The 14,978-nt window shown below is 34.0% G+C and overlaps 1 protein-coding gene across 1 annotated transcript in view; it reads right to left on the reverse strand.

Moving 5' to 3' along the window:
* Positions 1-14,978, reverse strand: part of LOC149805047 (uncharacterized) — a 357,351-nt gene that overhangs the window by 128,147 nt on the left and 214,226 nt on the right. The window contains exons 57-59 of the mRNA XM_089946893.1: positions 8,708-8,929; positions 7,559-7,652; positions 4,260-4,377 (exon numbers count right to left, since the gene is read on the reverse strand). Of these exons, the coding sequence (XP_089803019.1) occupies positions 4,260-4,377; positions 7,559-7,652; positions 8,708-8,929 (434 nt within the window). The remainder of the gene's footprint in view (positions 1-4,259; positions 4,378-7,558; positions 7,653-8,707; positions 8,930-14,978) is intronic.

A 14,978-nucleotide genomic window follows, 5' to 3' on the forward strand; every position in this document is an offset into this window, starting at 1 on the left:
TATTGAACATTCTCAAATATCCACTACATGTGGTCATGGTACAACAGATGGATCTTGTATGTTATCTTCTTCATATGTTTATGTAAATAATCAAGGCAATGTAAAGAAATCTGTCAAGTCTAAAAACAATATATGGCATACTACCTTGTCTGAAGATCAATCCTCTGATCAAAATTGTCATGTATTTGGCCTCCTCAGAAGAGGTCTGCAAGTAATCAACCTAAATATTCAACACATCCTCCCTAAACTGAATGAGATAAAGTTAATATTACAGCAAACTAGATCAGTCAATATTCTAGGCCTATGTGAAACCTTTCTTTCCGACGATACTGATGATTTGGCTCTCCAAATACAGGGGTTCAACTTTGAAAGAAAAGATAGGGAATCCATGGGGGGTGGGGGTATTCTTCTCTATGTAGACAGTTCCATTAGTTATAACAGACGTGTTGATCTAGAGACTATTGGGGTAGAGAGCATCTGGATCGAAGTAACCCTTGCCCAATCAAAGCCAATACTCTTATGTTCGGTTTACAGGCCACCTAGTTCCACAGCTGATTGGATTGATAGATTTGAGGTTCAAACTCAAAAAGCATTACTTAAGGAAGATTTAGAAATTATCATATTAGGTGATTTTAACATTGACTATATGAAAACTCCACCATTAACATGGATAAGTAGCTTTGAAACTTACAACTTTACTCAATTAATTAACACCCCAACTAGAGTAACGGATAAAAGTGCTACTATCATTGATCATGTCTATACTAATAAACCTGAAAACGTAAGTGAAATTAAGGTACCAGTGTATGCACTGAGTGACCACTACCCAGTCTGTATAACTAGACATGTTCCGAAATCATCTAAAAATGGCCAACACATTGAAATTCAATACAGGGACTTCAAACAGTTTGATGAGGAAATGTTCTTAAATGATTTAGTTTGCAAACCTTTCCAATCAGTCTGCACTATAGCTGATGTCAACACTGCCTTGGACAAATGGTATCAGATGTTCAATGCAGCCTTAGACAAGCATGCCCCAATTAAAACAAAAAGGGTTAAACACCAAATTACACCCAAGTGGATTACCCCTGAGATCAATGAGGCTAGGCACCAAAGAGATAATTTCCACAAGAAAAAAGACATGAAAAGCTATAGAAAGTGGAGAAATAAAACTAAGTACCTGATAGATAAGGCAAAAGAGAACTACTATAAACAGGCTATCAATGAAAGTAAGAGTACCAAAACATTGTGGAAGCATCTAAAAGAGCTGAACCCACGCAAGAACAGTTGCCTTCCCCCTAGACTTAAGCAAAATGATGATATAGCAACATCTGTACAAGACATTGTGGAAATGTTCAACAATTTCTTCATAAGCATCTCCAGTAAGAGTATTCAGAACCAGACTAATATCCCAATTGAACTTGATGCTCTTCTATTATTTATAAAAGCTAAAATTCCTGATGAAAATTATTTTTCAATAGCTAATGTTAGTGAAGGTGATGTTTTTGATATGCTAATTAAGGTTAATATTAATAAATCCTCTGGATTGGATGGTATTGGTCCACGAATTCTTAAAATTGCTGCACCAGTAATAACAAAGTCACTAACGCATATCATAAATTTAAGTATAATGAGTGGTAATTTTCCAGAAACACTGAAATGTGCAAAGGTTACACCTATCTTTAAGAAAGGAGAAAAGGAGGATCCAGGAAATTACAGACCAATATCAATTCTACCTGTATTGTCAAAACTATTTGAAAAGCATGTAGCCATTCAGGTCTATAAATTTTTCGAAACATACTCTCTATTTCATAAAGCTCAATCAGGATTTAGAAAGTACCACTCGTGCCAAACAGAACTTACCAAATTAATTGATCTTTGGCTGAAGGAAATGGATAATGGACATATGACTGGGATTGTTTTCCTTGACTTCAAGAAAGCCTTTGATCTTGTTGATCATGAAATTCTGCTGCAAAAGTTGAACTGTTACAGATTTGACAATCCTTCTTTAAACTGGTTTAGATCATACCTAAACCAAAGGTCTCAACAAGTAAGCATTGGCAATATTAGCTCTCAAACTCGCACTATTCATTCAGGAGTCCCTCAAGGCTCAGTTTTGGGCCCTCTCCTCTTCCTTATCTATATCAATGATCTACCATTAAATAATGAATCCACAAACAGATTTGTTTGCAGATGATGCAACTTTGTATACATCTAGTTCTGATACTGAAGTTATCCAAATGAAATTAAACTCAGACCTTATCAGAGTCCAAAACTGGGCACAACAAAATAGGATGGTAATTAATGAAGGTAAAACAAAATGTATGATTTTGGGGACATCACAAAAGCTACACAAGTCAGGGAACCCAAAACTGTCTCTTGCAATAAATAATCATCCATTAGAAAATGTCAAACATGAAAGGCTTGTAGGTGTGTCTGTAGATAATAATTTGTTATGGAATGACCATATTGATAAGCTTTGTAAAACACTGTCATCCAAAATTGCCCTTCTCAGCAGAATCAAGAAATATTTACCTATGGAAACTCGCAATCTATACTACAAGTCATATATTCTTCCAACAATGGATTATTGTTCTAATGTATGGGGAAACTGTGCCAAATCTGAGCTTGACAGGATCTATAAACTTCAGAAACGAGCAGCACGTGTAATTTTAGATGCATCTGTTGATCATCCCTCAAAAGCATTATTTACAGAACTCAAATGGTTCACAATATATGACAGGATAGATTTTCACAAGGCAGTTCTTTTATATAAATGTCTACATGGAACTGCACCAGAGTATCTTCAAGACTTATTCAGGCCTTTTTCAGCACAATACCAGTTGAGATCAATATCACATGGAAACATTCTAATACCAAAACCAAGAACAGAGCAATTTAAAAAGAGTTTTCAATACTCTGGCACAGTTCTGTGGAATAAGCTTCCACTACATGTAAAATCTGCTGAAAATATTAGAATATTTAAGAAAAGATATCATGAGCATGTATGTGTTTCTAACAGATAATGGAATTTAGTATTTTAATACTAAACATGTTAAAATAAACAGTAATTATTGCCATCTTCATATAATGTGCATTGTTATACTCTCCTTAAGAGGGCCTCAAGGGAGAATAGTCCTTGACTAATGAGTCACCCTCTATAAATAAAGCATTATTATTATTATTATTATTATTATTATATGACTTTCCATCTGTGAACAGCAATAAGATTTTCATGATGGCTACTGTGGTGACCATATTATTTTAGATCAACCAGATACAATAAAACTTCTAGTGAAAACTTATTCTGATTTTAAAAATGGCATTGTGGTGGCCATATTGAATGTCCAAGCAGAACCATTTTCATTTTGGAGCTACTAGACATAATAACATGTCTTCTGGCGAAAGCCAATGTTGATATAATTTTCTATTCAAATGAATTAGCTGTAACAAGGTTTTGAATATGTCTGCATTGGTGGCCATGTTGGACATCAGATAGGTAAAATTATCATTTAGGTTAAACTCAACATTGTAAGAAGTATTTTAGCAAAAAACCCATGTTGATATGACCAATGATGTTGATTTTACCATTAATTCAGGAGTATTAATAACAAGATTTTTAAGATGACTACTGTATCAGTCATACTGGATGTCTGAGCAGCACCATTTTTATACAGGACTATCCCGACTAAGGGATGAATGTGTGTGTAGAATTTCATGTCAATCCTCCAAGTAGCTTAATAGAATTAGCAAAAAAAACTTTTGCTTACAGACACACAAACATTGGATTGTGAACATCAGACAATGGACAATGGATAACTGTTCATCCCATAACATTTTCTGAGTACCAGATGAAAGGATTTACAAGATACTAGATAATTACAGATAGACCAACACTGTAGGTCAAAAAGGCAATCATTCTCTAATGCATGATCTTACAGTGATGACAAAGAGATTAATTTGTTTACATTTTGTTTTTACCCTCTTACTGTTAGTGAGTTCTGTTTGAGCTACATTTTGGGAACTGAAAATTAACATACATAACAAAGACAACTTTTGAAATGCTATGGTGATAAGAATTTGTAAAGAAAATATGAATAATGAGGATAATAATTACATCACAACTGCATTATTCTTTACTTGTAAGTATACATTCTAGAATGATCACTGAAAATGTATCAAATATGCTTGCCAACAAGTAACCTGCACTTAAGTAAAATCTGTTTTGATTTATAAATCATCAGGGGATATGAAATAACCTGTCGGAGTCCATATAGATCCAGTCCTTTGATGACATAGTTATTGGATTCTGCTGGGACATCAAAGAAGGACTTAAGTTGTGTTCCTCCAGATGTGATCCCAACACCAATCTGATATCTAAGAAAAATATAAATTAGCACATTCAGAATGTCACATTAGAAAAGTAGAAAAGAAATAAAAAGTTTTTAATGCCATTTTACTCCATCCTTAAATCACTCAGAAAGATTATATATATATATATTTCAACTCATAAATGGCTATATGGTGCTCATTAAAAGCAAAGTTTTTAGAACTGTATTTAACAAAAAGAATTAAGAAGATCAACCCTTCCAAGTAAATATAAATGTGAAGTACTATTATGCAAAGGTGAATCTTTTAACATTCCTTAAAATGTGTATAAAATAAAGAATAAAGGTAACAAATAAAAAATCCTTAAAATGTATGGTCAAAATTGTTTATGAAACCTGTATTCCCTAATAAAGTTCATGATTTTCTCTGGTGGTAAATCATCATCACTAAGTTATTAACACTGAGTTCACATCTTAAAACCTGTTTCACAGAGAAAAAGGTGGCACACTCAACAAGATTATGTTCTACTATTAGTAGACACTTGCAGGTTTGCACTTTGGTCAATGTTCACCTTTTGTACAGTATGTATGAGTCAGGTATAGTTATCACATTATGCGATTGGCACAATACCACCTCATCTCTGTGACTTTTTCTATATGAGGGTAGCCACAAACCCATGACAGGTTGAATGTTGTGAAGCTTCTTGGTGGAGTTTTCATTCCATATATTTTGCCAATTATAAAGAACAAGCAAATTCATATAATATTTGAAGTCAGTAAATGGAGTCTTCCATATGGAAACTTGTGCCTGCAGAGAAGTTTTGAATGCAAGAGACTGTCAGAGATCTTTTATATTTTGTACCTATCAATGTATTGCATATTTTCCTTAGACTGTAAGTTTGGACATTTTCAAAATGCCAAACTTTCATTTTGCAGCATCTCATTTACATTTCACGTCAGAAAAATAATCGTTGCTTAAACTGTTTACTGTTACATTCTAAATAATTTTCAAAACCAAAATATCCTAAATCTGGAATAAATTCTGCTTAAATACACAACCAGGATTATATATGCTTTTTCAAGATGAATAAAAGGTAACTAGAGGTCTTTTAATTACCGTTCTGAGTATCTAATCAAAACTGATTAAAGACAGCATACATCAATGCTTGCAAACATTAATCTACACCAAAACTGGATAGTGATTAAATCAGGTCAGATCTGCTGGCAAATGATATCATTGCAATGGGCCCAAATAACTAAAGATGAATCTGCAGGGCCCTGAGAGACATAGAGTATGGCTAAAACAAAGAAAGTGTTCAGATAATCAGGGCCATAGCTCTACACAATGATTATGCAAAATGCTAATAATGATGTGAAACAGAGATGTCATCAAAATAAAACTGCACAATATCTGATTACAACCTGATAATAAAAAACACTCACTGTGTAAAAAATGAAAGTCTGTGTGTTAATCAAAGTCCATAACTCATACATGTGACAAAACTAAGAAGCCAGCTTAAGATAAATTGGGAGATTTGCAAATTTCAAAGTCAAGAAATATTAATTTGACTATACTTGAAAAATGATCTATTGCTGTTTAGTCAAAGATTATGTTTGGCTACATGTTAGCAAACAGTGTCTTAGCGCATACAGCTTTAACCACATTTCAGGCAGACTCCAAAAACATGGATTTCAGTGATGGCTTATTTCTTTTCACTTTTAATGTGTTTAATATGACACATAATGTCATTCCTGCTACCACAGAAGATGTTAAAATTAGCTTTACATGAAGGGCAGAATGCATATTCATAGCCTTTTAACTTCATTCCAATCACAGAAATTCTTGTTTCCATCCATCATTAAATTTTGTATGATATTTTGGTTGCTTAGCTTTTGGTGTTTTAACCTGGGAGATAATACATGCTTAGACATTTGACCAATTTTAAACAGCAAAGCAAAACCAACTGTTTTATGCTGATTGAGCTCTTTAGTAATTATCCACAATCAGTTAATTCATTCAGACCACACATAGTAGAATTCATGTTGACAAACTTGATTGAAGTCAACTGACACTGCCAACAAGAATCAATATGGTGTTAGTTGCTTTAAGCTGCTTGTAAAAAGCAATGAAATCATCTTCAACTTCTTAAACCAGTTCACAGTCACATGATCACAGGCAGCATTACTGTACATATACTACACATAAAAGAAGGTGTGAACAAAAATGGAATAAATTTTTTCAAACATAATTCTGCATAAATGGAAGATTTCATTGAGTGACAGGAGGGATGGGAGACACCCATCATCTTGGTAGTAAAATCCTCACATGTATGATAACTCCACAAAATGGGAATGTCAAGTGTCAAACTGTGAATATGAACAGCAGCAAATCTGAATGTACTCTAATAACAATTAACTATCCTGTGAAAATATATGTGGGTCCGATTGAAAATTAGGGACTATAATTCTGCTAAATGATATTGTCAAATGATGACAATCTCCCTCTTCCAAGATCCAGTCAATCAAAGCTCTTTTAACTGAGATCCAATAATACTTCTGTAGCAACCAAAATGTGAAAGGATGAACAATTGAATGATGATCTACAACGCTGAAAAGCTCATTCAATATTTGATAAATACTTGGAACATCTCTTTCTGAAGCCATCTTTTCTGCCTAATAATATGTTGCCTTCTTTGGGGGGAAAAACAAATAAGAATATAATATTCTTGTATCAGGGATTGCACTGTTATTATGGGGTGGCCTCCAAAGATGCAGTTAACTATATAAATCTTCATACTAAATTTGGTTGAAATGCCAATAATTCCTAGTGATCTTAAGTAAACACCAAAGCCTGAATGGAGAGATGGATAAATAGACACTTAATATAATTACTATTATAACTGACTTCTTCAAGTGGATTCCAAGGCTTGGCTAGCATGGGTACATGGGAAAGCCTGCCAGTTGCTTCTCGTGGGTTGGTGGTTCTTCCCTGGGTTTTCCAGGGTTCTTCCTCCACCATTATACTGGCCACCATGTATAGCCTATCTTGTGCTGAAAAATGGCATTAAACCCTAGAACAACAACAACAACAAGTGGAGTCAGAATAAATAATCATTGACTAGAATAGTTCCACTAATGATCTAAAATTCAAATTAACAAAGAAGCAAATGAGAGGAATTATTTTGAATATTAATTAAAACAATTAAATAATATATATAAAAAGTACATACTTTGAAATTTTTGATTCTTCATCTCTGAATGGTTGCCAGGCAGCAGAAATACTTGTGAAGCTCTCTTGGCAGACAGAATCTATCCTCTCACATTCTGCAAAATTTGAGAAATATTCTGTGAAGTCAAAATTTATTTCTGGAATATTTAAGTTCTAAAGGAGTTCATGTTTTAGTATCCACTATTCACTTGTGCAACCAAAATTGTTTATTCCATTATCTTGAATAAAGCCTGCAAGAAGGGCCAGTTGTGTAATTCAAGTGGTGTCACATAATACACTAATAGTTCCATCTTTTGAAACTATCAATCTCCATATGGTGGAGTATTCTATGCTTGTAACACCATTAGTAATGAATAGATCAAATTACCCATTAAGGCAGGTGATATGATATTCCTTGAATTAGAACTGGATATCTCAAGATCATGAGCCCAAGCTTCCTTGGCTTGTATTCTTTCATCATGGATCCAATGTCTTTTCTTTTTTCCATAAACTAGTCTATAGGCTCTAAGTTTTTGGAAAAACACACTTGTGGCCCTGCACATTCATTCTCAAATCTTGCTGAAGCACTGAATTGTATGTATTATATACAGAAAATTTGGAATAAACACCGTAAATAAAATTTTTCTTTATAAAGAAATAGGCAAAATCTTCCAGTATTTCAAAGTGAAAAGAGGCATTAGACAGACTGAGTAAAAGGGAAATATAGATAAAAATAGCCATCAGACCCTTGAGCCACAGGGGGCCCTGAGTGACCGAGTGGTCTCAAGCACTCTCCGTTATGGATCACTGCCATCTCACTTCTGTCTGCATGGGTTCGAGTCTAGGATGCAGCCAATGTGGGTATGTGAGAAAGCTTGCCAGTAGCTTCTCATGGGTCAGTGGGTCTTCCCAGGGTTTTCCAGGGTTCTTCCTCCATCATTAATACTGGCCGCCATGCATAGCCTATCATGTGCTAAATTGGCATTAAACCCCACAACAACAACAACTTGAGTCAGAGAGAGAGACGGATAGACTAAAATATAAATTACATCTTTATTTGTCTCTCTGCAGATTATTCTGCTTTGAGTTAGTATAACTGGTGACATCAATCCTTTGCAACTATGAGAGAGAGAGAGAGAGAAAGAGAGAGAGAGAGAATGTAAATCTATACCTTCCTCTGTCCCACATGCCAGCAAATTTTTCTGCACTGTGTCAACATCACTGGTAACATTAACCCTGTAATCCCTTAGTAGTTCCACCACTATTCCTGCAGAAGGAGGTGTCTTATCCACAGTGATTGGCCCAGAGTAAGCTGAGCTGGATAGATTTAGTTGGTTGACAGCCACAACCTTTATGTAGTAGGTCTTTCCATGTAACACTTCTGAGTTAACCTCTAGATATAAAAAAAGAAAATCCAAGTAATTTGGATGTGTCTTGTATACTCCCCTGCTTGATACTAGTAAGTATTTGCATTAAAATAACCTTGAACCTGACCTTACCTGAGGGTGCAAATGAGGGTAAGGTGCATGACTTTGAAACAATGTGGTTTCTGATGCTACATTACAGGTATGATATCTCTTCCTGTATTGGTTTTGGACTTATGCTGATGTAAAAAATACTTTAATTGAAAACTTTAAAGCTATTTTTCAAATGACTCTGACCTTGTCTGAGAGTCAGATGGAAGTTAGGGCTGAAAAGTTATATAAGAGCATTGCTGATTAACTCTGTAGTCCCCATATAATAGTTACCCCTCTCTGCATTTGGGACATGTAACCATACATAAAAATGAACCCTTAACCAATGTTAACTGGTGGTACCTGAATGAGTGGTACTTACATGTGACCTATGTTAAAGCAGACACAACAAAAATCTGATGCAACAAGAGGTTGCTAATAATATCGCTAATGTCCTCCAATGGTAAGCCCAATGTGTGGATTGAATGATTTATGTGAGTGTTATGAAATGGAATGTGGATGACTTAGTTCAAATCAAACATACAAATTCAGTGAATTTGTATCACAACCTATCATGACAGTGAGGTCACAAATGTTCATAATAATAAAATCTGATTATGACTTTTAAGACAGAGCTATAAAGTTGATGGAAGCACATGAAGAGTTATTCATGTTTGACTGCCCTCTTTTTAATGGAAAAATGCAGAAAAGGGGTACCAAAAAATGTATAATAATAATAATAATATATATATATATATATATATATATATATATATATATATATATATATATATATATATATATATATATATATATATAACCTTGACTTTGAAAATAACACCTTTACTGTAATATAGGAGATGTCACAAAATTGAGAATTGCCTCAGACAGCTTTTGTGATCAAAAAGCTGAAAGAAAACAACCTTTAGATATTAACCTTGACCTTGATAAGACCATAAATGTACAATTCTAGTGACAGTATAAAACTCTGTCAAGCTTCATTCATTTATCTTAAATAGCTGTTAAGTTAGAAATCAGAAGTGCAAATGTGACTAACATACTGACCTGTGACCTTCATCATAAGGGTAATACTCCCAATGTGGTATACAACACACATCTCACATGTCATAGTTATATATACCTAGTTTCACCACTTATTCTTAAATGGCTCTAAAACTAGGAAGTGGAAAGGAAAATATAAGGGAAGATTCAACATAACAACACCTAGACTTAGATCCTGAAGATAAAATGCCCAATGTGCGTGCAACACACTTGCCAAGGATGACATAAAGTGAAACCTCACTAACATTATAGTTAAGGGTCCACAAGTTACATTAATCTATGTAAACTAATTTGCGATATCAAGACAATTCACTTAACTGAATAAATAATAAATATTGCATATGTATCCTTTCTGCTATTCAACACAAAGGGGCAGGTAAAAAAATGGGCTTCAGTGCCTGCCACCAACTTAAATTTAAGCATATTAAACAAGAAATACTTCAAACATTGATTACATGTTCAATATTTAATTATTTTGTAGGGAGAACTGGTAACTGAATAGTGTCAGTAGAGTACATATGTATTTATTCTATCATTGAAAATGTGCATAAAGAAGCAACTTTTCTAGGCATTTCTCTACTAGAGTCCATTTGAATCAGAATACTTAATTTCTTGCTAATAAATGCACTAACTTATAAAGCAATTTGTATCATATTTTCATAACATTCATGCTTTGAATGTCCAATGCATAAGATTTGTAACCATCCCACAAATATCCAAATCTGGCAGTCTTGTATTTGATGTCAATCCCAGTGTCATAGAAGTCTTCAGTAAGCATGGCATATAACATCATACTGACGATGTCTTGAGCCAATACACAGACTTGCTTGACTCCACTGCTAAATGGGAATGGTTTAGATCACCCACCATTGTCAGACCTGCCAACCCTGATGAGTGCATTTCAGTAAGGCAGTTGATTTTTTTGCTAAGTTTGACCAGTTTTCAGTAAGATGTAAAAAATATCATAAACTCTTATTGTAAAGCTCGAAAATGTAATTAAAAGTTCAGCATTCGAAACATGCAGCAAAAGTAGACATTATGTTCACCTGAAAAGTTTGTAAAGTATGCATAGACTTTATTTACCACTAGTACAGTTACACAAACTCAAGTTCCAAACCCTATGCAGCTCAATGGCTTGTTGCTATCTCTCAACTTGACGTAATTCTTATATTTTTTCCATTTCACATGACAATGGCAATCATATTTCCCACCACGAGTCATACTCAAATTGGCACATAATGTCCAATAAACAAAATTGTGTCCTTCCACTTTTTATTCACAAAAATCTGAATATTCCTTTTTATTATTTGGTGTTAAATATTAACACTTTTCAAGAGGCTTATTTTCCATTTTGTCTTAAGGTATAATGGTACCAATTGAACAACCCCAGGTGGGTGGAGCTTAAGGTGTAGGGAACATTGTATTCAGAAATAAACAACAAAACTAGCTGTGACTGGTGCATTATGTAAGAGTTATACTTTCTGTTAGGCTTAAAAAAAAGCTGAGCCTCTTGGCAACATGTGGGATTAATGTTAATTCATATCTAGATCATATTTTGTATTTTTTATGATTTTTTTTAAAATGTGGTACACATGGCTGAAAATGTGTCTATTGTGACTAGATAACTCTTACCCATGTCTAGTTCCAGAAGAGTTAACTCTCTTAAATGCAGTGGAGTACCTGGTTGTGTCCTTGTAAAATTGACAATCTATGACATGACTCTATGACAGTGTGTGACAAGCATGCTAAGGTAGGATAGAAAGTATATTTATTTCACAAAACATTAGCAATGAGGTATATGGAAAAACTATTGGTACCATGATACCTTGGGAAGAACAGCCTCACAGTGTATCCATAGAAACACATACATGTGGGTGGCATTTATGAACTGTACTAGTTTGATGAAGGGAAACAAATGGATGCTGAACAGTTTATGTCAAATATTGAAAGTCTTTTAAGAATAAAATGTATGAAATCTTCAGAAAATAGCACAAGTTGGCTTTGGATGGGGACTTCTGATAACTATAGCTATGACATATATAGACTTGTGTTGCCTGCTGCCATTATGTCTGTGTTGTCAGCTCCTAGATTGGAATACATGCAACAAAATAAGTTATGTAAAGATAATATAGTTGACTGTGGCCAAATATTGACTATTTTACCTGTAAAAGATGAAAAATCATGTGTACAAAAACAACTATCTTGTTCTTGTAAGGCATGCCATAAACCAGGATAGAGAACACTCTATCTACTTGTAGATAGATCACTTGTATAATGTAGGATATTCTGGTATGAGTAATTTTAGGTAATTTATTAAAGATATGGTATTCCTTCCCACTTTGATTTTAATTGTCCTGCTCTAATTGTCCATTTTTGTACACTTTCCTGCCTTGAAATTATTCATGCAGTTTATTTAGATAAGTTCTTTTGCATTCCCTTTTGTTGAAGTAGCAGGGAATAATAACAGACAAGAGCAGTTTATTTAAGTCAACATTTCCCATTGACACTTGTATAAGCCCAGTTATAACCTACTATTGACTTTCAATTAATTCTATTTATTTCTGTCCAGCTATTCTTGTGGAATTTCCATATTAGGTTAAACATTCATGAGTGATAACCGTATTAGTCACAGATGACCCATTCCTTCCATTCAAGTCCACACTGTTCTTCAAACATTGCATCCCATCGCAAGAATCCAGATTGGCATGGGACCATATCTGCAGGTTTATGGAAGGCTGCACTCCACATGCCAGCATTGTAAAGAAACATTAACTATGTGATATAAAAAGGCACCTCATACTCAGAAACCAAACTTACATCACTCTTGAGGTCTCCACTACATATAGAAGTCTGAATTTTAGGTTCTCACTTTATCAATAATGTATTTTTGGATAATTTAATGGCATTGAAGGTAGTACACATGTTCATGAACTCATCTATAGTAAATGAATAATATTTTGAAGGAAATAAAAATACAACACTTTATGTATATCATTCAGTTATCTCCCTTACACCAGACATAACATTTCAAGAAATAAAAACTCACATTTTCAATGATTGGTTATGAAAATAAAGAGAACATTTGTGAAATATTGTATTAGCCCTCAGTCTTGATGCAAATGTAAGTAGAAGCAATTTAATAATTTCTCACAGTAAAGTTTACAAGTTTAAAAATTGATAAAGTATGTTTTGTTAGGTTTAGGTATATTTCTACCTAACTGAAGCCTATTGTTATTGATTTCTTATGTAGAAGAAATATAAATCATATGCATCTACATATCTACATTATTCACCCTTTTATATTAGATGGGAATGAACACCACTTCACCTGAAATTTTGGTGCCTGTAAGGGATGTTATAGTACAGGTGCCTTCTGGCTGTCCTTGGACCTATGGGGCACTGCCTCCATATATTGTCCAAAGTAAGGTCAACAAACTTTCACTTCTCATTTTTCTCATTGCTGCTTTTGTCTCCTTTAATTCTTTTATCATAAGCTACATCTCCCTTTTAGCAGAACACTTTGCTCCTTTTCTTAACTCCATTGGACTCACTATACTTATTGTTTATCTTTGGCATTTTTCTGTATTTTATTCCTCAAATTTCACCCCAAATCCAACATAACCACTTAGAAGCTGTGATCTACTATATTTGGTGTCAGATTGGCTTATTGCATCAATTTTATCCACTACACAAAGGAGGGAAGCTTTCTATTTGTGTCACAAAGAGGATGGGTAGGTTGACCTTTGTGTGAGGACTGGGGATTAGTGACCTCATGTATCTGAAGACAATGTAAAGTGTTCAAAGCTTATACTTTATAATAACATTGGGTCATGTCCACCTGTCTCTGGTGTTATGTTCTGCATCTACCAAACAAATATAAAGTCCTTTATTTTAGGTGGACTGTACTTTTTGAAGTAGGAGAGGTAATACTATTTGGTACATTGACCTTTGACCTAGTTATTATATAATATGATATAATGTGATTTATCCCATATCACCCATGTGAAATTCAATAAGTGCTGATATGAGTAAAACACAGCTCATAGTTAAAATGATTCATTTTGCACCCAAAATATAGTTTGGTAGTAAAGCACAAATATGAAAACAGCAGCTGAAATAGTTCAAAGACCATTATATAAACATTAATATAAGACACGGCTTGGTACCTCAAAAAATTGTTTTTGACAAGCGAGACTAAGTACACTTGGTACTTGTACAGTTCCGAGCTATATCACAGATTATTGAAAAAATTAAGGTTGGCTGTAGGTATAATGGTACCAATTGAACAACCCCAGGTGGGTGGAGCTTAAGGTGTAGGGAACATTGTATTCAGAAATAAACAATAAAAATTAACTGTGATTGGTGCATTATGTATGAGTTATACTTTTTGTTAGGCTTAAAAAAAGTTGAGCTTCCTGGCAACATGTGATATTATGTTAATTCATATCTAGATCATATATTGTATTTTATATTATTTTTTTCTAAAAATGTGGTACACATGGCTGAAAATGTCTGTTGTGACTAGACAACTCTTAGCCCTGTTAGTTCCAGTAGAGTTATCTCTCTTAAATGCAATGGAGTACCTGGTTGTAGTCCTTGTCAAATTGACAATCTAACTTTCTTCTCTATGACAGTGTGTGACATGCATGCTAAGGCAGAATAGAAAGCACATTTATTTCACAAAACATTAGCATTGATGTATATGGAAAAACAATTGGTACTTTGATACCTTAAACATGCATCTCTTGCTGAACACCATTTGTGAAAAAGTCTATAATCAACAGTTTGATCATGCTGATGCTTTGCATGAAAAATCAGGTGCAGTTTAAAGTGTCTCAGGTGCTGGTGTAAAGTTAGTCTGGTTCCTTGACTAATTTCACTAATTCTAATATGAAACCCAGATCCAAATCAAACACGGATGAACAA

Source organism: Sinohyriopsis cumingii, chromosome 2, assembly GCF_028554795.1.
Source record: "Sinohyriopsis cumingii isolate HCF-2022 chromosome 2, ASM2855479v2, whole genome shotgun sequence".
Classification (NCBI taxonomy): domain Eukaryota; kingdom Metazoa; phylum Mollusca; class Bivalvia; order Unionida; family Unionidae; genus Sinohyriopsis; species Sinohyriopsis cumingii.